Here is a 25,512-nt window from a genome sequence, read left to right as displayed (position 1 = left end):
TTAGCTCCATTTGCTTAGACAAAGGCTAACATCAAGATCTAAGTCCTATCCATATAAATATTTTAGTAGCAATGTGGGTAATTTTTTTTTAAATGCAAAGCAAGCAGTAGATATTCCATTAAAAGTGTCATAAATATTCTCTAAAGAGTGACTTGGGAACACAGATCATCTGCCTTTAAATCTGAGAGTTTTAACAATGATGATGAGTTCCACCTAGTCCTTAGCATGTTACAGTAGAAACTTGCTTTTTGATAAATATTATATATGCCTCAGAAATGGTAGAGAACAGTATAAAAAATTCTCAGTTACAGTGAAATGTCAGTGTAATAGCCATAGGCAGTTTTGTAAGCTCTGGGATCAGGCTATTCTATTATTGAAATAGCCTAGAAAATGAAGTCTCTTATTCAAACTCTTTGTTCATACAACTTCTCTATTATCCAATTAAAAAAAGCAAAACGTGAAATAATCAGCCTAGTATTTGTTTTAGTTCATATGGTTTTCAAATGCTAATTGATACCCAGGTGACAGCATAAGAATTCCTGTTTTTTTGTTTTGTTTGTTTTTTGAGAAATACAGATTCCCAGGCTCCATTTCCAAACTGAGATTCATTAGGTCAGAGGTGGGACCTGGGAATATGTATTTTTGTAAAGATGGGTGAGTGTTTCTACTGGGTAGTCTGGCTTTGGAACCACTGAATTACATAAAGTATTACAGAAACCTAGTATTTAAGTATAACTGATATTGGGATAAGAAAACAGTACTCACCTGATATTTTGGCTTGAATTCTATATATTCTGGTTTGAAAGATGGTGAAATGTATTCTTTTGGTGAAAAAGCCACCTTATAAAAAGAGAAGTTTTAATTTTAGACTGCTTGTAATGAAAGGATATTTCCCAAAATAATTTTATTCCTTCAATAGTTATTAAAGATATTAAACATGTTAAAAACTAAATAAGTATTTTTCTCATAACTACCATAATTTGCATATAATCAAAAGAAATTTATATCAGAAATATATATAATCTTAGCTTCCCTGACACCATAATATTCACCCTATTGAATGTGTAAAATCAAAATAATGCTCAGCAACTTTAAGCAGAAACAAAATTGGAAAAGAAAACAGAACTGTTAGAACAAGTGTAATCTAATTCTAGAAGGTTGTGAAATGCTTTAGATAATAAATAGCATCTGATATTACATTGAGATAGCATTTTCAATGACTCTCAAGCTGTAATTGTTAAATGGGTACTTACTGCCTAAGGAAACACTTAGTACTAAATCAAGGTGTACAGGAACAATTATAGAATCACAGAACCACTGACATTTTAGAGATGGATGACACTTTAGAGATAATAAAGTCCTACTCTTTGTTTTACACAAAAATCTGCAGTTGAAATTATTGCCCTAAATTACCAGATGATTAGTAGCCTAAATCCTAGGCATCCTAAATTTTCATCTGATGCTCCTACTACCACACAATCAAGACTTCAGTGAAAGACAATGGTGCTTTGAAAACATCATAATGTTTAGAGAAAACTTGATACCATCTCTTTGCAGAACACTTAGTACTATAAACAGCTTTCCTACACATTTTCTCCTTTAGTTTGTAGGGGGTTCATTATATATCAAGTTAGTTAAAATAATTCAATGAATGATGCTTTCATAAGAAATACTTTTGGTTTAAGTGTTCGTTAATATTAAGCAGTTAATAACATGACTTTATTCTTAAATCTTCAGCAGCTTCCTACGTTGTGTTATTCATTGCCCTCACACACTGACTCTAAATAATTTCTGCAAGTATCTCAGTATTCCCCACTATAGTTTCTCTCCAGGAAAATGTGTCTAACTCTGAATTCTAGAAATATATCTTGTACTTTTCCACACCTGTTCCTTTGCTCATTTTGTTTTTCTTTGCCTGAATTTTCCAAAATCTCCCTTAAAAACAGTTTAAATTCTAACATTTGAAAGTTTATTGCCTTAATGAATTTAGTAGAAAATTAAAATTAAAAGAAATATGTATAACAAGGAAGTGGAAGAAAAAGTAGAGGAAAAAATATGATCTAATTTTTGTAAAACACACAAAACAAATAAATAACCCCCCCCAATATAAGCATGGAAAAATATATGAAAAGATACAGAATGTTAACATTGTTTTCTCAAGGGAGTAACTCTGGAGGAGAGGAAAGAGGACGCAATTAACTTTTACTCTGTTTAACTCTGTGTTATTGATTAGATGAACATACAATACTTGTTAGTTAAAAAATCCAGGATAGTTATATGAGAGGGAAATGATCAGGATGCTAGAAAAGGACAAAAAAAAGAAGCCAATACAGGAGCTTCAAGATGGTAGACTGAACATGTGCGTTTACTTTCTCCTACCTCCCAAAGTTCCAGTAAATTAACAGAAAATAATATTTCCGAAATAAAAATCTGATGACAAATTGAAATTATAACGGAGTAATCATGGTTCAGGCATACAAAAACAGAGTCAGGTGGCCATTGAGCATCTTGTCTCAGATAAAATCTGGTCTCATTCAGTGGTCTCTGCACCACTGAAAACCTGAACTTTCTCTGAACTGTACCAGACCCAAGGACACCACCAGCAGTATTCAGAACAATACCTGCCAGCTGCAAACTTATGGTCTTAAGGTCTCCCCTTGTAATTATGCAACCATTTCAGACCCCAACCAATCCTTACTTAACAAGCACCCTTACTGCTTGGCTGCTCCAATCATAATTCTTGATAAACAACTCATGTACCTAAATGCAACCTTGCAGTTTTTGCCTTTATAAGTCTCCCCCATTTTGTAGTCCAGTGGAACACAATTCAAGTGCTTGAATATGTGTCTCCCAGGCTGCAGTCCTAACAAACCTCAAATAAACACCTTTTATTTCAATCAGGTCTCCATTTCTGAAATTTTGGTTAACAAATCCCATTGGAATACTAGAAATCAGTAAGGTAACACACCAAGATCCAGAAAGTTGAGAAAGTTTGGAAAATAGGAAACCAGATGGATTGACTTAATGGAAAACCCCCATCAAGAAAACCAGAGCTTTGGGACTTCCCTGGTGGCACAGTGGTTAAGAATCCGCCTGCCAATGCAGGGGACACGGGTTCGAGTCCTGTTCCGGGAAGATCCCACATGCTGCAGAGCAACTAAGCCCGGGTGCCACAACTACTGAGCCTGTGCTCTAGAGCCCACGTGAGCCCGCGTGCCACAACTACTGAAGCCTGCGCGTCTAGAGTCCGTGCTCTGCAACAAGAGAAGCCACTGCAATGAGAAGCCTGGCACCGCAACGAAGCGTAGCTCCCGCTCGCCACAACTAGAGAAAGCCAGAGCGCAGCAACAAAGATCCAACGCAGCCAAAAGTAAATTAATTAATTAATAAAAAGAAAAAAGAAAGAAAGAAAACCAGAGCTTTAAATAACAGAAATCAGGTAGGCCTGAGAAGCAATAAATTCAAGGTCAACATATACAAAGAGAATCAGATGACGGTGCAGTTGTCATAGCATTAAAAAGCTGCATTTGGAACAGCTGGATCACTTGGACCCTTCTTTATCACTGTTCTCTTTCTCAGTGCAAACAGAGCATACATTGCTGGAAGTATTGTCTTTCCCCAGTCACTCACCAAACACCAAAACAAACAACAACAAAACAAGCAAGATCAAAACTGCTGTCTGAGAAAATGTGCAATCTGCCTAGGTGGGGACCCTCTATGGGTTTTGAGCCTTGGCACAGCAGCAGAGCAGAGCTTACAGCCACTCACATTTTCACATCAGATAACTGAAGGGGGATAAAAAGGAAGGAAAGGAAGTTCTATTCAGGAGAGAAATACACTGACTCTTTGGAAATGCTGTAGGGTCTCCAGCCATCCTGCCTGCCCTCTTCCATCCCCATATACCCTCCAGGGAAGCTGGCCTGTCACACAGAGAATACCTATACAGCCAACATATTCCTTCATTCACAAATATAAAGTGAGCCAACAGAGCTCATCAGATATGAGGAAAATCAGTACATGTAAGTGAAGGATCAATAAGAATAAACAGAACTAACCCCAGAGTAAACAGAGCTATTTCTGAAGAATGTAGGGGGAGGATGACCCTTGGAAAAGATTCTAAATAGTATCCTCAGAAATATCTAAAAGGGTATTATTGATTTCCACTTAGCTATATAATAGGCTTGTCAAATTTAATGTATATATAATAGGATTCTAGATTACCACCCTGCTCCCCTCCCCCTCAAAAAAAACCACAAAACCTTGGCTTTTCTCTGTTTTTCCTCATCTCAGATAATGATGCTACCATCTACTGAATTATTAGACCAGAAATCTGTGTCACCCTCTCTCTCCACCTTCTTCTTTTCATATATAACCCAGCACTAAGTTCTGTGGCTACTGGCTTCAAAATATATCAAGTATCCAATCATATCCGACCACCACCTACTACCACTGTAGCACAAGCGACCATCATCTCTTCCCAACAATAGTCTCTTAACTAGTCTCTTGCTCCCTATGACAGAGAATGAGAATTACTTTCCCAAAATACATATTATCTCAAGAACCTCAATTTGTTTAGGGGCAAAAACCCTTACTCAAAAAGCTGCATCTTCCAGCCTCCTTTAAAAGACAGGAGTGGCCATGTGACAAGGTTCTGGCCAACTACATATAATTGGAACTTGTCGGGAGAAGCTTCTGAGAGAATGTCTTAAAACAGAGGCAGACTGAGCTGACAGGTACTTTTCTTTTCTTTTTTTTTTTTTTTGCGGTACGCGGGCCTCTCACTGTTGTGGCCTCTCCCGTTGCGGAGCACAGGCTCCGGACGCGCAGGCTCAGCGGCCATGGCTCACGGGCCCAGCCGCTCCGCGGCATGTGGGATCTTCCCAGACCGGGGCACGAACCCGTGTCCCCTGCATTGGTAGGCGGACGCTCAACCACTGTGCCACCAGGGAAGCCCATTTGTAGACTTTTTACTGATGGCCATTCTGACCGGTGTAGGGTGGTAACTTACTGCAGTTTTGATTTGCATTTCTCTAATAATTAGTGATGTTGAGCATCTTTTCACGTGCCTACTGGCCATTTGTATGTCTTCTTTAAAAGAGGTGAGATATTAATGCCAAAACTGTGCTTAATTTGTCCTTTAAGTGGAAATTCCATACAATGTTGATTTCATACACTAAACTCTATTATTAAAAAAAGTATTGACTTTTCACACTTTTCTTTCATACTCATTCTATTATTTAATTTTATTTTTAACATATTCCTTATGAAATCAACATTATATAGACTTGTCTTAATATTTTTATCTTTTTAAATTAAATTAAATTAAATTTTTATTATTTTTTTGGCTTCGCCCTACAGCATGCGGGATCTTAGTTGCCCGACCAGGGATCGAACCCATGCCCCCTGCAGCGGAAGTGTGGAGTCTTAACCACTGGACAACCAGGAAAGTCCCTCTTAATATTTTTATGTCAAACTACATGCTCATCCTTGTTGCCACAGAGGCAGAGGGTCAAGTTTGCCAACTACACCAAGGATTGAGGATATTATCCTCAAGAAGGGATACTGACAGACAAAAACATGTTAACTATGTGAACAATTAATAAATAGCGTTGAGGTAATCATCTATCCACTTCAGCAAAATTATCAATAGACCTTTACCTCATACTAAAAAAATTAAGTATAGATGGATTAAATATTTAAACATAAAAAAGTATACATAAGGCTTCCCTGGTGGCGCAGTGGTTGAGAGTCCGCCTACCAATGCAGGGGACACGGGTTCGTGCCCCGGTCCGGGAAGATCCCACATGCCGTGGAGCGGCTAGGCCCGTGAGCCATGGCCGCTGAGCCTGCACGTCCGGAGCCTGTGCTCCGCAACGGGAGAGGCCACAACAGTGAGAGGCCCGCGTACTGGAAAAAAAAAAAAAAAAAAAAGTATACATAGAAAATCAGCTAGGAGAATGCTGACATAATCTTGAAGAGGGGAAGGATAATCTAAACAAGATATAAACTAACAGCCACAAAGGAAAAGCGGCCAGATTTGACCACATAAACAGTTCAAATTTCTATAAGGACTCTGAAGAAGTAAAACAAATGCAGATAACAAACAGCGTAGATAAAGCATTTTTATTCAAAATACATAAAGCATTTTCACACATAAACACACAACCCAATTTGTAAATATGAGCAGAGATTATAAACAGTCAAATAACAGAAATACAAATGGATAATAAACACATGAAAACTGTTCACTCATTAATTCTCAGGAAAATGCAAATCAATAGAATATCATTTTTGTGCATCAAAATAACAAAAACAAAATTAACAAAAGCAAATTAACAAAAAATGACCAGGCTGTGAGATAATGGATATTTTCCTACATTTTGGGCGCAAATGCAAATAAGTAAATCTGGTTTAAAAGATAATCTGGTAGTATCTATCAAAAGTAAATATGCTTTTTGAATTTCGGTTTTCTCAGGGTATATGCCCAGTAGTGGGATTGCTGGGTCATATGGTAGTTCTATTTGTAGTTTTTTAAGGAACCTCCATACTGTTCTCCATAGTGGCTGAACCAATTCACATTCCCACCAGCAGTGCAAGAGTGTTCCCTTTTCTCCACACCCTCTCCAGCATTTATTGTTTCTAGATTTTTTGATGATGGCCATTCTGACTGGTGTGAGATGATATCTCATTGTAGTTTTGATTTGCATTTCTCTAATGATTAACGATGTTGAGCATTCTTTCATGTGTTTGTTGGCAGTCTGTATATCTTCTTTGGAGAAATGTCTATTTAGGTCTTCTGCCCATTTTTGGATTGGGTTGTTTGTTTTTTTGTTATTGAGCTGCATGAGCTGCTTGTAAATTTTGGAGATTAATCCTTTGTCGGTTGCTTCACTTGCAAATATTTTCTCCCATTCTGAGGGATATTGGCTCGGTGCTTTGTGACAGCCTGGAGGGGTGGGATAGGGAGGGTGGGAGGGAGGGAGACGCAAGAGGGAAGAGATATGGGAACATATGTATATGTATAACTGATTCACTTTGTTATAAAGCAGAAACTAACACACCATTGTAAAGCAATTATACCCCAATAAAGATGTTAAAAAAAAAGTAAATACGCTTATATACTTTGATCCAACAATTCTGCTTCTCATATTTATCCTATAATATAATACTTACCATTTAGCAAGTGACTATTATGTTCCAAACCCTTTAAAATTCTTTGAAATAGATGATAGTATACTCATTTTGCGATGAGAAAACTGAAAGTCAGATGTAAATTGCCCAAAGTTATGTGACCATGGTAGTGGAAGAATCTGGATTTGAACCTAGATATTTCTTACGGTAAAATCCAAGCTCTTTTTCCTATATCCTAGTTTCCTATTCCTAATTCTCTTACCATCAACAAACACTGCTTTTCATTGGTAGATAAAATTAAATTCCCCATCCCCCCTACCTTTCTTCCACCCTGACCTTTGGGGAAATGATTTAGCATCCTGTCATTGTCAGGGTTTAAATAGAAACTTATTAAGCTATATCTTGAAAATCTTAATTTATGAAGGGGCTCTAAAAATGTAAAGGAACTATTGAAAGACTGTCACCTGAATCAGCTATGAGTTGAAAGAGACGTTAGTCCTTTCCAATTCAGATTAGCACTCCAGAAGTTTGTCTCAAAATACTGCATTTCTTTAACACAATGTCTACCTTGGTTCATAAAAAACTCTTCTTTTAACTTCAAACTTCAAAGTTTATTTTACCGTAGATTCTGAAGATTTTGTGACTTGTTTATGAAGCAATTAGCTTAGACTTTTAGGAATTTGTTCTAGAACTCTGATATGTCTTCAGTTTATAAGCCTGTTGCCCTAGGTGATAGATTCTTTCAACTTTCTAAGTCTGTTGATTTTATGTAACCTATGTTTTATGGGTTACCCACTGAATTTATCTTGTTCAACTTAATTTAGTTTTATCTGTCATATACAGGTCTGACTACCACCCTTAAGAAAAATATTTAAGGTAAGTTTTCTTTTTCTTTATTTAAAAAAAATTAAACTCTTGACCATGTACCTTTTATCCAGTTTCCCTCAACAGTAACATCTTGCAAAACGATGTAATATCAATATCACAACCAGGATATTGACATGGTACAGTTAAGATGCAGACATTTCCACAAGGATCCCTAATGTCCTTTTAGAGTCACACCCATTTCTTTCCTGTATCCACCTCCTACTTAATGCCTGGCAACCACTAACTTGTTCTACATTTATAATTTTGTAATTTCAAGAATTTCATATAAATGAAGTCATATAGCATCTAATATTTGGGGATTGGCTTTTTTTCACTCAGCATAATTCTCTGGAAATTCATCCAGGTTGTTGTATGTATCAAAGTTCCTTTGTATCGTTGAGTATTATTCCATGGCATGGAGGTAGCACAGTTTATTTAGCTGTTCACCAATTAAAGAACAATTGTGTTGTTTCCACTTCTTGGCTACTATGAATAAGGCTGCTATAAACATTTGTGTTCACGGTGTTTTTGTGTGTGTGATCAAAAGACTTAATCTTTCTGGGATAAATGCCCAAGAGTATAATTGTTGGGTTACATGGCAGTTGCATATTTAGTGTTTTGAGAAACTACCAAACTGTTTTCAGGAGTGGTTATAAAATTAAAAATTCCCATCAGCAATTTCACCAGCACTTAAGTTTATTACTGTTTTTTATTTTAGGTAAGAGACTTAGGTCAAGGTTTGGTTTTGTTTGCCCATGGATGTGCAATAGCTCCAGCACTACTTCTTGAAAAGGCTATCATTCCTCCATTAAATTGCTTTCGCATCATTGTCAAAAATCAGTTGGGCATACTTTTGTGGGTCTATTTCAGGGATGTCTATTCTGTTCCATTGATCTTTGTGTCTCTCTCTCCTCTAATACCACACTATCTTTACTCTTGATTACTGTAGCTTGATTACTGTAGCTAGTAGGCCTTAATTAGGTAAAGTGATTCCTCCCATTTTCTTCTTTTTAAAGATGATTTTAGCTATTCTAGGAGCTGTGCCTTTCTATACACATTTTAGAATGATCTTGTCTATATTTACAAAGAGCTGGTATTTAGATAGAAATTACATTAAATCTATAGGTCAATCTGGGGAGAACTGACATCTTTACTATGTTGTTTTCCAATTCATGAATATGGTATGTGTATTTATTTAGGTCCTTGACTTCTTCCATCAACATTTTGTGATTTTTATCATCTAGATCCTGTATATGCTTTGTTAGATTTAAAAGTATTTAGTTTTCTTTGGAGTTACTATAAATGTTATTGTGTTTAAAATTTTTGTTTCCACATGTTCATGTTAGTATGTAGAAATGCTGCTGATTTTTAAAAATTGAAGTATAGTTGATTTACAATGTTGTGTTAGTTTCAGGTGTATAGCAAAGTGATTCATTTGTGTGTGTGTGTGTGTGTATATATTCTTTTTTAGATTCTTTTCCCTTATAGGTTATTACAAAATATTGAGTATAGTTCCCTGTGCTATATGGTAGAACCTTGTTGCTTATGTATTTTATGTATAGTACTGTGTATATGTTAATCCCAAATGCCTAATTTATCCCTCCCTCCACCTTCCCCTTTGGTAACTGTAAATTTGTTTTCTATGTCTGTGGATCTATTTCTGTTTTGTAAATAAGTTCATTTGTATCATTTTTTTTAGATTCCACATATAAGCAATATCATATATTTGTCCTTCTCAGCCTGCATTACTTCACTTAGTATGATAATCCCTAGGTCCATCCATGTTGCTGCAAATGGCATTATTTCATTCTTTTTTATGGCTGAGTGTTAAAATGCTGTTGATTTTTGCATTTGGAATTTTTATCCTTTAAACTGCTCAACTCACTTACTAGTTCTAGTAGTTTTTTTTGTAGACTCCTTGCTATTTTACATAGATAACTTTTTCATCTGAAAATAGAGAGTTTGATTTCTTCTTTTCCGATCTGTGTGACTTTTATTTCCCTTTCCTGCTCTATTACAATGGCTAAAACTTGCAGTATTATATTGAAAAAGAATAATAAGAGCAGACATACTTGCCTTGTTCCTGATCCTGGAAGGAAAGCCTTCAGTCTTTCACCATTAAGTATAATGTAATATGGAGGTCTTGTAGATGCTCTTTATCTAGTTGAGGAATTTACCCTCTAATACTACCTTGTCGAGAGTTTTATATCATGATTCGGTGTTGAATTTTGTGAAGAACTTTTTTTGTATCAATTGATATGATCATATGATTTTTCTCCTTTATTCTGTTGATATCATAGGTTACATGGACTGATTTTCAAATGCTGAACCAGCCTTGCACACCTGAAATACTTACCATTTGTCATTGTATATAGTTCTTTTTATACATTACAGTATTGGTGTGCTAATATTTGGTTGAAGATTTATGCATCTAAGTTCATGAGAGATATTAGTCTGTAGTTTTCTTTTTTTGGTAATGTCTTTGTCTTGTTTTGGTATCAGAGTAATACTAGCTTCATAAAATGAGTTGGAAAGTGTTCCCTCCTCTTCTCTCTCAGAATAGGTTGTGTAAAATTAGTGTTTTTTTTTTTTTTAATGTTAGTAAAATTCTCCTGTGAAACCATCTGGGCCTGGACATTTCTCTTCCAGGAACTTTTAAATTACCAATTCAATTTCTTTAATGGCTACAGGACTATTCAGTTTAATTCATCTTGATTTAGTATGTGGTTTTCTGGACTTGGTCCATTTCTTCTAATTTATGAGCATAAAACTTTTTGTAGTATTTCCTTGTTATCTTTTTAATGGTTGCATATATGTATGTAGTGGTATATCAGGTTTCATTCCTGATTTTGGTGATTTGCATCTTCTCTCTTTTTACCTTTGTCAGTCTTGTTAGAAGTTTAGCAATTTTATGGATTATTTTAAAGAACGAGCTTTGTTTCATTGATTTTTCTCTATTTTTTTTAAATTTTCAGTTTCACTGATTTCTGGGTTTTTTATTATAAATGCTTTATTTATTTATTTTTTAACATAGAGGAAGCTTGGTGGTGGATATGTAGCCATGTGGTGTTTTTATGACTGAGTTAAAGTTCAGGCTCTCTTTCTTATAGAATGTAAATGTGTACCAACACATGTATATGTAATTGTTATAAAATTAAGCTTAGTCACTAAAAGAAGATTTGCTGTCTGAACTTTCTTCTATATTTTTTTCACCTTCACCATCAGGCACTGAAGCATCTGGCCTCTCTAGAAGATCTGGGTCTAGTCCTTCCGATATCATTTTGTTTCTTACTGCCATCACTGGAATACCCACCCATTTTGAGATATCTGGCATATCTTAGATCCTTGGCTACAGTTAAGGTATGTTGTGGTGTTACTTCACTTTCCTGTGGTCCAGAGTCTTGTAAACTGTTCTGCTGTGATTGCTCTGAAGTGGTTTCAGAATGTGTTTCATTTGTGATCCTAGTGACACTTATAGGAGATACTTCAAACGTGACATCATCTAGCCCTGGGATAGATGACAAGTTTGCATCTAAAATATTGAGAGTTGTTTCAATTTGCTGGATACAAAGAGAAAGGTCTGCCAGTTTCTCCTCACAAACTGTAGAAAATTGGTTGAGAAACTGTACACTGTGTACCACAAATTGGTTTAGAAATGCCACCGTTCTGTTCAGTTGAACAGCTGGCACCTTAGTCAGGTCTATGCCTGACCCCATGAGAGGAAGCCCATCCTCATCCATCTCCTCTGTGTTCTTTATTATTTCCTTCGTTCATCTTTTTGGATTTATTTTGCTCCTTCTTTTTCTAAGCTCTTGAGGTGTGGGAGCTTAGCTTATTAATTAGAAAGTTTTCCTCTTCCAATGTATGCATTTAGTGCTATACATTTCTCTCAGTGCTGCTGTTTTAACTGTCTTATCAATTTTGATATATGTTCATTTTTATTCTATGTATTTTTTATTCCATTTGAGATCTCCTCTTTGACCCAGGGATTATTTAGAAGTGTGTTTTAAAATTTCCAAGTGTTTGGAGATTTTCCTGTTGTCTTTCTGTTATTGATTTCTCATTTGATTCGGTGTTCTGTATGCAAGACAAAGATGGCCTCCATGTATTGCCACCCCACCCACCCCAGGTTGTTTACTTATTCACAGCAGGCTGAGACCCATTAGCTCAAAAGTCTGCCAGCACCAGACTAAAATTTGTACACATCCAATTATTTTAAACACAACCAAATAAGCAGATTTTTTAACTATTTAGAGCCTGCCTGCTTTATATACTCAAGAAACTGTGCCCAGCATATACTAGCCATAGGTAAAATAAACCCTGGGGTTATAAAGACCCCAAGACTCTGCTGCCTTTTGGGGTTCCTGACCCAGAGACTCCCTTCCAGGCTGCTGAGTGAAATCACCTAGAGATGTAACCCTCTCTCTGATATCCCTCTCCTCTAGGAATTTCCTTGTCCTTCTCTCCCTCTGAGTATTGGCCTCTGTGCGGTAGCCTCTAGATGGTCTCATGCTGTGAGAAACTTCCCCCACATGCAAACCTGTCGAAGTGTCACTCAAATAAAGCTGTGTGTGCTACTGCCACCTCCTGGTCAAATGGTTTTCCTTGATCAGCCCCCAAATCCCTTGAACTCCCTATATTCCATTATGGTCAGACAGCACCACTTCATATAGTTTTAATTATTTTAAATGTGTTGAACTTGGTTTTATGGTCCAGGATGTGGCCTATCTTAGTGAATGTTCCATGGGCACTTGAAAACACTGTGTACTCTGCTATTGTTGGATAGAGTGTCAGTTAGATCCTGTTGGTTTATTGTGTTGTTAAGGTGTTCTATATTCTTGCTGCTTTTCTGTCTAGTAGTTCTATATTTACTGAGAGTGAGGTGTTGACATCCCCAAATACACGGGTGGATTTTATTACCTCTTTCAGCTCTATCATGTAATGTCATGCTTTGTTACTTTAGTATTGTTATGTCTTCCTGGTGGAGTGACACTTGTATTATTATATAACATTCCTTTTTATCTCTAGTAATTTTCTTTGCAAGTAAGTCTATCTACTTTATTTGATATTAATATAGCCCTTGTTGCATTTAATAATTTATATATATATATATATATATGTATTTTTTTTTTTTTTTTTTTTTTTTTTTTTTGCGGTACGCGGGCCTCTCACTGTTGTGGCCTCTCCTGTTGCGGAGCACAGGCTCCGGATGCACAGGCTCAGCGGCCATGGCTCATGGGCCTAGCCGCTCCGCGGCATGTGGGATCTTCCCGGACCGGGGCACGAACCCGTGTCCCCTGCATCGGCAGGAGGACTCTCAACCACTGCGCCACCAGGGAAGCCCTAATGATTAAATTTTGAAGTCACATCTTTTCCCATTCTTTTGCTTTTAGTTTACGTATGTCATTGCACTGATATTTGAAGTTAATTTCTTGTGGACAACATGTTGTTGGATTATGTTTTTGATTCACACTGCCAACTGTCTTTTTTTTTTTTGGCTGTGTTGGGTCTTAGCTGTGGCATGCGGGATCTTTCGTTGTGGTGTGTGGCCTTCTCTCTAGTTGTGGTGTGTGGGCTTCTCTCTAGCTGTGGTGTGCGGGCTTCTCTCTAGTTATGGCACATGGGCTCCAGAGCGCGTGGGCTCTGTAATTGCGGCATGCGAGCTCTCTAGTTGTGGTGTGTAGGCTTAGCTGTCCCATAGCATGTGGGATCTTAGTTCCCCGACAGGGGTCGAACTCGTGTCTTCTGCATTGGAAGGAGGATTCTCAACACTGGACCACCAGGGAAGGCCCTGTCTTTTTTTTTTTAATTGAAGTATAGTTAATTTACAATGTTGTTAGTTTTAAGTGTACAAAAAGTGATTCAGTTATACATACATACATACATATATATATATGTATATATAATTTTTCAGATTCTTTTCCATTGTAGGTTATTACAAGATATTGAGTATAGTTCCCTGTGCTATACAGTAGATTTTGCTGTTTACCTATTTTATATATAGTAGTGTGTATATGTTAATCCCAAATTCCAAACTTATCTCGCTCCCACCCAACACTATCCCCTTTGGTAACCATAAGTTTGTTTTCTATGTCTGTGAGTTTATTTCTGTTTTGTAAATAAGATCCTTTGTATCATTTTTTAGATTCCACATATAAGTGATATCATATGATATTTGTCTTTCTCTCTCTGACTTACTTCAGTTAGTATGATAATCTCTAGGTCCAACCATGTGGCTGCAAATGGCATTATTTCATCCTTTTCAATGGCTGAGTAATATTCCATTTTATATCTCTATCTACCTACCACATCTTCTTTATCCATTCATCTGTTGATAGACATATAGGTTGCTTCCATGTCTTGGCTATTGTAAATAGTGCTGCTATGAACACTGCGGTGCATGTATCTTTTCAAATTAGAGTTTTCTCTGGATATATGCCCAGGAGTGGAATTGCTAGATCGTATGGTAGCTCTATTTTTAGTTTTTTAAATAACCTCCATACTATTCTCCACAGTGGCTGTATCGATTTACATTCCCACCAACAATGTAGCAGGGTTCATTTTTCTCCACACCCTCTCCAGCATTTATTATTCGTAGACTTTTTAATGATGGTCATTCTGACTGGTGGAAAGTGATACCTCATTGTAGTTTTGATTTGCATTTCTCTAATAATTAGTGATGCTGAGCATCTTTTCATGTGCCTCTTGGCCATCAGTATGTCTTCTTTGGATAAATGTCTATTCAGGTCTTCTGCTCATTTTTTGATTGGGTTGTTTGTTTTTTTGTTATTGAGCTGAATGAGCTGTTTGTATATTTTGGAGATTAATCCCTTTTTGGTCATGGCATTTGCAAATATTTTCTCCCTGTCCATAGATTGTCTTTTTGTTTTGTTTATGGTTTCCTTTGCTGGGCAAATGCTTATAAGTTTAATTAGGTCCCATTTGTTTACTTTTTGTCTTTATTTCCATTACTCTGAGAGAAGGATCCAAAAACATATTGCTGCAATTTATGTCAAAGAGTGTTCCACCTACGTTTTCCCCTAGGTGTTTTATAGTATCTGATCTTACATTTAAGTCTTTAATCCATTTTATTTTTGTGTTTGGTGTTAGAGAATGTTCTAATTTCATTCTTTACATGTAGCTGTCCAGTTTTCCCAGCACCACTTATTGAGGAGACTGTATTTTCTTTATTGTATATCCTTGCTTTCTTTGTCATAGAGTAGTTGACCATAAGTGTGTGGGTTTATTTCTGGGCTTTCTATCCTGTTCCATTCATCTATGTCTGTTTTTGTGCCATTACCATACTGTTTTGATTGCTGTAGCTTTGTAGTAGAGTCTGAAGTCAGGGAGCATCATTCCTCCACTTCCAGTCATCTTTCTCAAGATTGTTTCAGCTATTTGGGATCTTTTATGTTTCCATACAAATTTAAAAACTTTTTGTTCTACCTGTGTGAAAAATGCCATTGGTAGTTTGATAGGGATTGCATTGAATCTTCAGATTGCCTTAAGTAGCATGGTCATTTTAACAATATTGATTCTTCCAATCCAAGAACATGGTATATCTTTCTGTCTTCAATTTCTTTCATCAGTATCTTATAGTTTTCAGAGACAGATCTTTTACCTCCTTAGGGAGGTTTATTCCTAGGCATGTTATTCGTTTTGATGTGATGGTAAATGGGATTGTTTCCTAATATCTTTTTCTGATCTTTCATTGTTAGTGTATAGAAATGCAACAGATTTCTGTATATTAATTTTGTATCCAGCAACTTTACCATATTCATTGATGAGCTCTAGTAGTTTTCTGGTAGCATCTTTAGGATTTTCTATGTATAGTATCATGTGACCTGGAAACAGTGACAGTTTTACTTCTTCTTTTCCAATTTGGATTCTTTTTATTTCTTTTTCTTCTCTGATTCCTGTGACTAGGACTTTCAAAGCTATGTTGAATAAAACTGGCAAGAGTAGACATCCTTGTCTTGTTCCTAATCTTAGAGGAAATGCTTTCAGCTTTTCACTGTTAAGAATGATGTTGGCTGTGGATCTGTCATATATGGCCTTTATTATGTTGAGGTATGTTCCCTCTATGCCCACTTTCTGGAGAGTTTTTATCATAAATGGGTGCTGAAATTTGTCAAAAGCTTTTTCTGCATCTATTGAGATGATCATACGGACTTTTCCTTCAATATGTTGATGTGGTGTATCACACTGATTGATTTGTAGATATTGAAAAATCCTTGCATCCCTGGGATAAATCCCACTTGATCATGGTGCATGATTCTTCTAATGTATTGTTGGATTTGGTTTGCTTGTATTTTGTTGAGGATTTTTGCATCTATGTTAATCAGTAATATTGGCCTATAATTTTTTTTTAATATCTTTGTCTGGTTTTGGTATCAGGATGATGGTGGCCTCATAAAATGAGTTCAGAAGTATTCCTTCCTCTGCAATTTTTTGGAAGTAGTTTGAGAAGGATAGGTATCAACTCTTCTCTAAATGTTTGATAGAATTCGCCTGTGAAGCCATCTACTTCTGGACTTTTGTTTTGGGGGAGTTTTTAAGTTTTTTTTGTTTTGCCGTACGCGGGCCTCTCACTGTTGTGGCCTCTCCCGTTGCGGAGCACAGACTCCGGACGCACAGGCTCAGCGGCCATGGCTCACGGGCCCAGCCGCTCTGCGGCACATGGGATCTTCCCAGACCGGGACACGAACCCGTGTCCCCTGCATCAGCACGTGGACTCTCAACCACTGTGCCACCAAGGAAGCCCCTTTTGGGGAGTTTTTAAATCACAGTTTCAATTTCAGTACTTGTGATCAGTCTGTCCAAATTTTCTATTTCTTCCCGATTCAGTCTTGCGAGACTGTATGTTTCTAAGAATTTGTCCATTTCTTCCAGGTTGTCCATTTTATTGGCATTTAGGTGCTTATAGTAGTCTCTTATGATCCTTTGTATTTCTGTGGTGTTCATTGTAACTTCTCCTTTTTCATTTCTAATTTTATTGATTTGAGCCCTCTCCCTTTATTTCTTGATGAGTCTGGCTAAAGGTTTATCAATTTATCTTTTCAAAGAACCAGCTTTTAGTTTCATTGATCTTTTCTATTGTTTTCTTCATCTCTATTTCAGTTATTTATGCTCTGATCTTTATGATTTCTTTCCTTCTACTAACTTTGGGACTGAACCTGGGGCCCTGGCAGTGACAGCAGTGAGTCCTAACCACCAGACTGCCAGGGAATTCCCTATTTTTTATTTTTTTAATTTAATTTTTATTTTTTAATGGGGGTGTAGTTGATTTACAATGTTGTGTTAATTTCAGGTGTATAGCAAAGTGATTTAGTTATACATATACATATACCCATTCTTTTTCAGATTCTTTTCCCATATAGCTTATTAAAGAATATTGAGGGCTTCCCTGGTGGTGCAGTGGTTGAGAGTCCACCTGCCAATGCAGGGGACATGGGTTCATGCCCTGGTCGAGGAAGATCCACATGCCGCGGAGCGGCCGGGCCTGTGAGCCATGGCCGCTGAGCCTGCACGTCCGGAGCCTGTGCTCCGCAACGGGAGAGGCCACAACAGTGAGAGGCCCGCGTACCGCAAAAAAAAAAAAAAAAAAAAAATTGAGTAGAATTCCCTGTGCTGTACAGTAGTCCTTTTTGATTATCTACTTTATATATAGTAGTGTGTATATGTTAATCCCAATCTCCTAATTTATCCCTCCCCCAGCTTTCCGCTATGGTAACCATAAATTTGTTTTCTATATCTGTGAGTCTGTTTCTGTTTTGTAAATAAGTTCATTTGTATCATCTTTTTAGATTCCACATATAAGTGATATCATATGATAGTTCTCTTTCTCTGTCTGACTTACGTAGTATGATAATCTCTAGGTCCATCCATGTTGCTGCAAATGGCATTATTTCATTCTTTTTTTAATGGCTGAGTAATATTCCATTGTATATATCTACCACATAAGTGGGTCTCTTGTAGACAGCATATATATGGGTCTTATTTTTGTATCCATTCAGCCAGTCTATATATTTTGGTTGGAGCATTTAATCCATTTACATTTAAGGTAATTATTGATATGTATATTCTTATTGCCATTTTGTTAATTGTTTAGGATTTGTTTTTGTAGGTCTTTTTTCTTCCCTTCCTCTTCTGTTCTCTTCTCTTGTCATTTGATGACTATCTTTAGAGTTGTGTTTGGATTGCTATTTCTTTTGTGTGTATCTATTGTAGATTTTTGGTTTGCAATTACCATAAGGTTTTAGTATAACAGTCTGTATATATCCAAGATTGTTTTAAGTTGCTGGCCTCTTAATTTCAAATGCATTGCCAATATCCTACACTTGTACTCTCCTCTTCTCATGATTGCTGGTTTTGATAGCATATTTGTGTATGGATCATTTCCTACCTTTATTGCATGTTTGCCTTTACCAGTGAGCTTTCCCATTTGTAATTTTCTTGTTTCGAGTTGTGTCCTTTTATTTTCTGCCTAGAGAATTTCCTTTAGCATTTGTTGTAAAGCTGGTTTGGTGGTGCCGAATTCTCTTAGCTTTTGCTTGTGTGTAAAGCTTTAAACTCCTCTGTCAAACCTGAACGAGAGCCTTGCTGGTTAGAGTATTCTTGGTTGTAGGTTCTTCCCTTTCATCACTTTAAATACATTGTGCCACTCCCTTCTGGCCTGCAGTTTCTGCTGAAAAATCAGCTGATAACCATATGGGGATTCCCTTGTATATTATTTGTTGCTTTTCCCTTGTTGCTTTTAATATTTTACCTTTGTCTTTATTTTTTGTCAGTTTGATTAATAGTGTCTTGGTGTGTTCCTTCTTGGGTTTATCCTGTATGGAACTCTTACCCACTTCCTGGATTTGGGTGACTGTTTCCTTCCTCAGGTTAGGGAAGTTTTCAGGTAATACCTCTTCAAATATTTTCTCAGGCCCTTTCTTTCTCTCTTCTCCTTCTGGGAACCCTCTAATGCAAATATTAGTGTGCTTGATGTCGTCCCAGAACTGTTGTCTTAAACTGTCCTCATTTCTTTTTATTCTTTTTTCTTTCTTCTGTTTGGCAGCAGTGATTTCCACTACTCTGTCTTCCAGCTCACTGATCTGTTCTTCTGCCTCATTTAGTGTACTATTGATTAATTTTAGTGTATCTTCCTTTCAGTTATTGTATTCTTCAACTCTGTTTGGTTGTTCTTTATATTTCCTAATTCTTTGTTAAAAACTTCTAATTTCTCGCTCTGTGCATCCATTCTCCTCCCAAGTTCTTTAATCATCTTTATGATCATTACTCTGAACTCTATTTTGGTTAGATTGCCTATCTCCATGTCACTTAGTTCTTATTCTGGGGTTTTATCTTGTTCCTTCGTCTGAAATATATTCCTTTGTGTAAACTGCTATTTGTATTTTTATGTATGTGGTAGGTTGGTTATGTTTCTCAACCTTGGAGAAGTGGCCCTCTGTAGGGGATGTCCTATGTGTCCCAGCAGTGAACTCCTCTCTCATCACCCAAAGGCCAGGGGCCAGCTGGTCCCCGGGCAGTGTCCAGACTGAGTTTGTGGACTCCGTCTGCAGGCCTGTAGTTTTCTTGCTCCTAGTGTATGCCTCCTGGTGGGTGAGGCTTTTCTAGAGACTTTTGCAGGTTTCCTGCTGGGAGGGGTTGGTGACTGCTCCCTGGTGGGTGGGGCTGGGTCTTGGTCCTCCAGTGGGCAGGGTCATGTCTCAGGGCATATGTAGAGGCAGTTTTGGGTTTAGGAAGTCTTTAGGCAGCCTGTTTGCTGATGGGTGGGGCTGTGTTTGTTGTTTAGCCTGAGGCATCACAGCACTGGAGCCTGCAGGCTGTTGGCCGGGGCAGGTCTTGGTGCCAAAATGTCTGTCTCCAGAACTCATGCAAATGAATGCCCCCTGATATATTGACCACCAGTGTCTATATCCCCATGGTGGTCCACAGCTGCTCCCTGCCTCCCCAGAAGACCTCTAAGACCAGCAGGTAGGTCTGGCTCAGGCTCCTCTCATACTACTGTTTTTGCCCTTGTTCTCAGTGCATGTGAGATTTTGTGTGCACCCTTTAAGAGGGCAGTCTCTATTCCCCCTAATCCTGTGGAGCTCCTGCAATCAAGCCCCACTGGCCTTCAAAGCCAAATGCTCTGGGAGCTCCTCTCCCTGGTGCCAAACCCCTGGGCTGGGGGTCCTAACATGGGCTCAGAACTCTCCTGTGGGAGAACCTCTGTAATATAATTATCTCCAGTTTGTGGGTCACCTACCTGGAGGGTATGGGGTTTGATTATATCTAGAGTCCGCCTCTCCTACCAGTCTCATTGTGGTTCCATCTTTATGTCTTTAGCTGTAGAGGGTCTTTTCTGGTAGGTTTTAATTTTTTCTTTTAATTAATTAATTAATTAGCTGTGCCAGGTCTTAGTTGTGGCATACAGGTTCTGCGCTGAGGCATGTGGGATCTTTAATTGTGGGATTCAGGATCTTTTAGTTGCAGCATGCAGGCTCTTAGTTGCAGCATGTGGGATCTAGTTCCCTGACCAGGGATCAAACCTGGGTCCCCTGCGTTGCGAGTGTGGAGTCTTAACCACTGGACCACAAGAGAAGTCCCCAGTCTTCTTCAACGATGGTTATTCTGCAGATTGTTGTGACTTTGGTGTGCTCATGAGAGGAGGTGAACTTCGGGCCCTTCTATTCTGCCATCTTAGTTGCTCTCTCTCAACTGTGTCTTTTAAATGGTGTATTTAGACCACTTATCATTTACTAAATTTCCATATCAGTTATCAATGACATGTTGGGACTTAAGTCTGCCATTTTGTTATTTATTTTCTGTTTGTTTCCTCTATTTCTCATTCCTTATTTTCTCTTTCCTTACCTTCCTGTGGGTTGTTTGAATATTTTTTAGGATTCCACATTGGTTTATAGTTTTTCAGTACATTGTTTTGGGGTTTTTTGGTTTACTTATTTATTTATTTATGGCTGTGTTGGGTCTTCGTTGCCATGCGCAGCCTTTCTCTAGCTGCAGTGAGCAGGGGCTACTCTTCGTTGCGGTGCGGGGGCTTCTCATTGAGGTGGCTTCTCTTGTTGCAGAGCATGGGCTCTAAGTGCAGAGGCTTCAGTAGTTGTGGCGCACGGGCTTAGTTGCTTCGTGGCATGTGGGATCTTCCCGGACCAGAGATCAAACCTGTGTCCCCTGCATTGGCAGGCAGATTCTTTTTTTTTCTTTTTTTAACATCTTTATTGGAGTATAATTGCTTTACAATGGTGTGTTAGTTTCTGATTTATAACAAAGTGAATCAGTTATACATATACATATGTTCCCATATCTCTTCCCTCTTGTGTGTCTCCCTCCCTTCCACCCTCCCTATCCCACCCCTCTAGGTGGTCACAAAGCACCGAGCTGATCTCCCTGTGCTATGCGTCTGCTTCCCACTAGCTATCTATTTTACGTTTGGTAGTGTATATATGTCCATGCCACGCTCTCACTTTGTCACAGCTTACCCTTCCCCCTCCCCATATCTTCAAGTCCATTCCCTAGTAGGTCTGTGTCTTTATTCCTGTCTTACCCCTAGGTTCTTCATGACATTTTTTTTTTCTTAAATTCCATATATATGTGTTAGCATACGGTATTTGTCTTTCTCTTTCTGACTTACTTCACTCTGTATGACAGACTCTAGGTCCATCCACCTCACTACAAATAACTCAATTTCGTTTCTTTTTATGACTAATATTCCATTGTATATATGTGCCACATCTTCTTTATCCATTCATCTGCTGATGGACACTTAGGTTATTTCCATGTCCTGGCTATTGTAAATAGAGTTGCAATGAACATTTTGGTACACGACTCTTTTTGAATTATGGCTTTCAAAGGGTATATGCCCAGTAGTGGGATTGTTGGGTCGTATGGTAGTTCTATTTTTAGTTTTTTAAGGAACCTCCATACTGCTCTCCATAGTGGCTGTATCAGTTTACATTCCCACCAACAGTGCAAGAGGGTTCCCTTTTCTCCACACCCTCTCCAGCATTTATTGTTTGTAGATTTTTTGATGATGGCCATTCTGACTGGTGTGAGATGATATCTCATTGTAGGTTTTTTTTTTTTTTTTTTTTTTTTTTTGTGGTGCACGGGCCTCTCACTGTTGTGGCCTCTCCCGCTGTGGAGCACAGGCTCCGGACGCGCAGGCTCAGCAGCCATGGCTCACGGGCCCAGCCGATCTGCGGCATGTGGGATCTTCCTGGACCGGGGCACGAACCCGTGTCCCCTGCATCGGCAGGCGGACTCTCAACCACTGCGCCACCAGGTGTGTACGGCCCCGGGCGTCCCCGGGAGTCCCGACCAGCAGGACAAATCCTTGTGAGTCTGAGGAGGAACCTGTGGGGGTTGAAAAAAGGGGGAAGGGCAGGAGACGCGAAAGAATGGAGGCAAGACAGAATCCTGATCAAGCCTCAAACTTTTATTGCTGCGGTAGCTGTATTTATACACTGCAGAGAAAGGGGGGCGGGATTCAGAATGAGAGAAGTACTTGGCTAATCATCATTGGTGCTGCGTGCGCGGGCTTTCATTTTAGGCGCGAACTTCTATCTCATAAATCAGGAAGAGAAGCAGGGTGTCGGCCATCTTCTAATGGCGAAAACTTCTTGGCTCCCAACAACCAGGGAAGCCCCTCGTTGTAGTTTTGATTTGCATTTCTCTAATGATTAATGATGTTGAGCATTCTTTCATGTGTTTGTTGGCAATCTGTATATCTTCTTTGAGAAATGTCTATTTAGGTCTTCTGCCCATTTTTGGATTGGGTTGTTTGTTTTTTTGATGTTGGGCTGCATGAGCTGCTTGTACATTTTGGAGATGAATCCTTTGTCAGTTGCTTCACTTGCAAATATTTTCCTCCATTCTGAGGGTTGTCTTTTCGTCTTGTTTATGGTTTCCTTTGCTGTGCAAAAGCTTTTAAGTTTCATTAGGTCCCATTTGTTTATGTTTTATTTTTATTTCCATTTCTCTAGGAGGTGGATCAAAAAGGATCTTGCTGTGATTTATGTCATTGAGTGTTCTGCCTATGTTTTCCTCTAAGAGTTTGACAGTGTCTGGCCTTACATTTAGGTGTTTAATCCATTTTGAGTTTATTTTTGTGTATGGTGTTAGGGAGTGTTCCAATTTCATACTTTTACATGTACCTCTCTGGTTTTCCCAGCACCACTTATTGAAGAGCCTGTTTTTTCTCCACTGTATATTCTTGCCTCCTTTATCAAAGATAAGGTGACCTTTATCAAAGATAAGGTGTGTGGGTTTATCTCTGGGCTTTCTATCATGTTGCATTGATCTAGATTTCTGTTTTTGTGCCAGTACCATACTGTCTTGATTACTGTAGCTTTGTAGTATAGTCTGAAGTCAGGGAGCCTGATTCCTCTGGCTCCGTTTTTCTTTCTCAAGATTGCTTTGGCTATTCAGGGTCTTTTGTGTTTCCATACAAATGGTGAACTTTTTGTTCTAGTTCTGTGAAAAATGCCAGTGGTAGTTTCATAGGGATTGCATTGAATCTGTAGATTGCTTTGGGTAGTAGAGTCATTTTCACAATGTTGATTCTTCCAATCCAAGAACATGGTATATCTCTCCATCTATTTGTATCATCTTTAATATCTTTCATCAGTGTCTTATAATTTTCTGCACACAGGTCTTTTGTCTCCTTAGGTAGGTTTATTCCTAGATATTTTATTCTTTTTTGTTGCAGTGGTAAATGGGAGTGTTTCCTTAATTTCACTTTCAGATTTTTCATCATTAGTGTATAGGAATGCCAGAGATTTCTGTGCATTAATTTTGTATCCTGGTACTTTACCAAATTCATTGATTAGCTCTAGTAGTTTTCTGGTAGCATCTTTAGGATTCTCTATGTATAGTATCATGTCATCTGGCAGGTGGATTCTTAACCACTGCGCCACCAGGGAAGTCCCAGTATATTGTTTTTTACAGTTTTCTTAGTGGTTGTGCCCAGTATTATAATATCTTCACTTAACTTATTACACCGTACTGGTATTGATATTTTACCCCTTTGAGTGTAGTATAGACATCTTACTTCCATTTAGGCACTTTAATCCTCCCTACTTTTAAAAAATAATTGTCTGTCTTAAGTATTTCCCCTACTTACATTTCACATTACAGCAGATGGTGTTATAACCTTTGCTTCATTCATCACATATTATTTAAAAACTCTTGAAAATTAGGATAGTCTCCAATATTTGCCCATTCTGATGTTTCTTTCTTTCTGTAGTTCCAATCCTTTTTCTGTTATCATTTTCTTTCTTTTTAGAGAATTTCCTTTAGGCATTCATTAAGGGTATGTTTGCTACAAACAAATTCTCTTACTTTTCCTTTGTCTGAGAATGTCTTTATTTCCCCTTTACTTCTGAATTTTTGCTGGGTATATAATTTACAGTTGCCAGTTCTTTTCTTTTCATACATGAAAAATATTGTGCCACATCCTCTGGCTTCCATTATTTTAAATGAGAAAATCACTGTCATTCAAATAGGTATTCCCTGGTAGGTTTCTATTCCCTACAGTTTTCATTGTTTCTCTCTGGCTGCTTTCAAGAAATTTTTTCTTTAATTTTTAGAAGTGTAATGATGCCTTGCATTTCTTTGGGTTTATCCTCTTTGGGCTTTGCTCAGCTTCTTTAATCTATAGGTTTATGTTTTCCACCAATGTTGGGATGTTTTCAGCCATTATTTCTTTGAATAATTTCTCCTTCTCCTTCTTCTCTTTCTCCTCCTCCTCCCTCCCCTCTCTACTTCTGGGATTCTAATAATATGAATATTAACTATTCTGTTACTGTTCCACAGATCCCAGAAATTCTGTTTATTTTTTTTCAGTCTATCTTCGTTCTGTTGTTCAGATTGGGTGAATTCTACTGATATTTTTTCAAGTTCACTACTTCTGTCCTCTGTCATTTCCACTCCACTACTGAGCCCAATCAATGAGATTTTAATTTTCGTTATTGTCTTTTTCAATTATATAATTTCCATTTGGTCTTTTTTATAACTTGTATTTCTCTGCTGATAATTTTTTGTTTTTTCATTTGTTTCAAGAGAATTTATGACTGATGATGAAGCATTTTTATGGTGGTTATTTAAATTTCTTTTAGATCATTTCAACATCTGACTCATCTTGGTGTTGGCATCTGTTCATTATCTTTTCTCATTGATGTTGTGGTTTTCCTAGTTCTTGGTATGACAAGTGATTTTCTTTTTCTTAAATATATAAATTTATTTATTTATTTTGGCTGCGTTGGGTCCTCATTGCTGTGCATGGGCTTTCTCTAGTTGCAGTGAGTGGGGGCTACTCTTTGTTGCGGTGTGCGGGCTTCTCATTGCGGTGGCTTCTCTTGTTGTGGAGCAAGGGCTCTAGGTGCGTGGGCTTCAGTAGTTGTGGATTGTGGGCTCTAGAGTGCAGGCTCAGCAGCTGTGGGGCATGGGCTTAGTTGCTCTGTGGCATGTGGGATCTTCCTGGACAAGGGCTCAAACCCGTGTCCCCTG

The 25,512-nt window shown here is 38.0% G+C and overlaps 1 protein-coding gene and 1 pseudogene across 2 annotated transcripts in view; both read right to left on the bottom strand.

Annotated features, from left to right (window-relative positions):
* Positions 1 to 25,512, bottom strand: part of C2CD6 (C2 calcium dependent domain containing 6) — a gene marked incomplete at both ends in the record, with an annotated part of 130,245 nt that overhangs the window by 6,877 nt on the left and 97,856 nt on the right. The window contains 1 exon segment of the mRNA XM_082658905.1: positions 766 to 840. Coding sequence (XP_082515031.1) covers positions 766 to 840 — 75 coding nt within the window.
* Positions 11,159 to 11,738, bottom strand: LOC309825434 (WASH complex subunit 3-like; annotated as a pseudogene). The gene has a single exon. The product of its transcript is annotated as a WASH complex subunit 3-like (transcript).

This window comes from Grampus griseus (assembly GCF_964374135.1).
Source record: "Grampus griseus genome assembly, chromosome: 7".
Classification (NCBI taxonomy): domain Eukaryota; kingdom Metazoa; phylum Chordata; class Mammalia; order Artiodactyla; family Delphinidae; genus Grampus; species Grampus griseus.
This window is presented reverse-complemented; position numbering and strand designations above follow the sequence as displayed.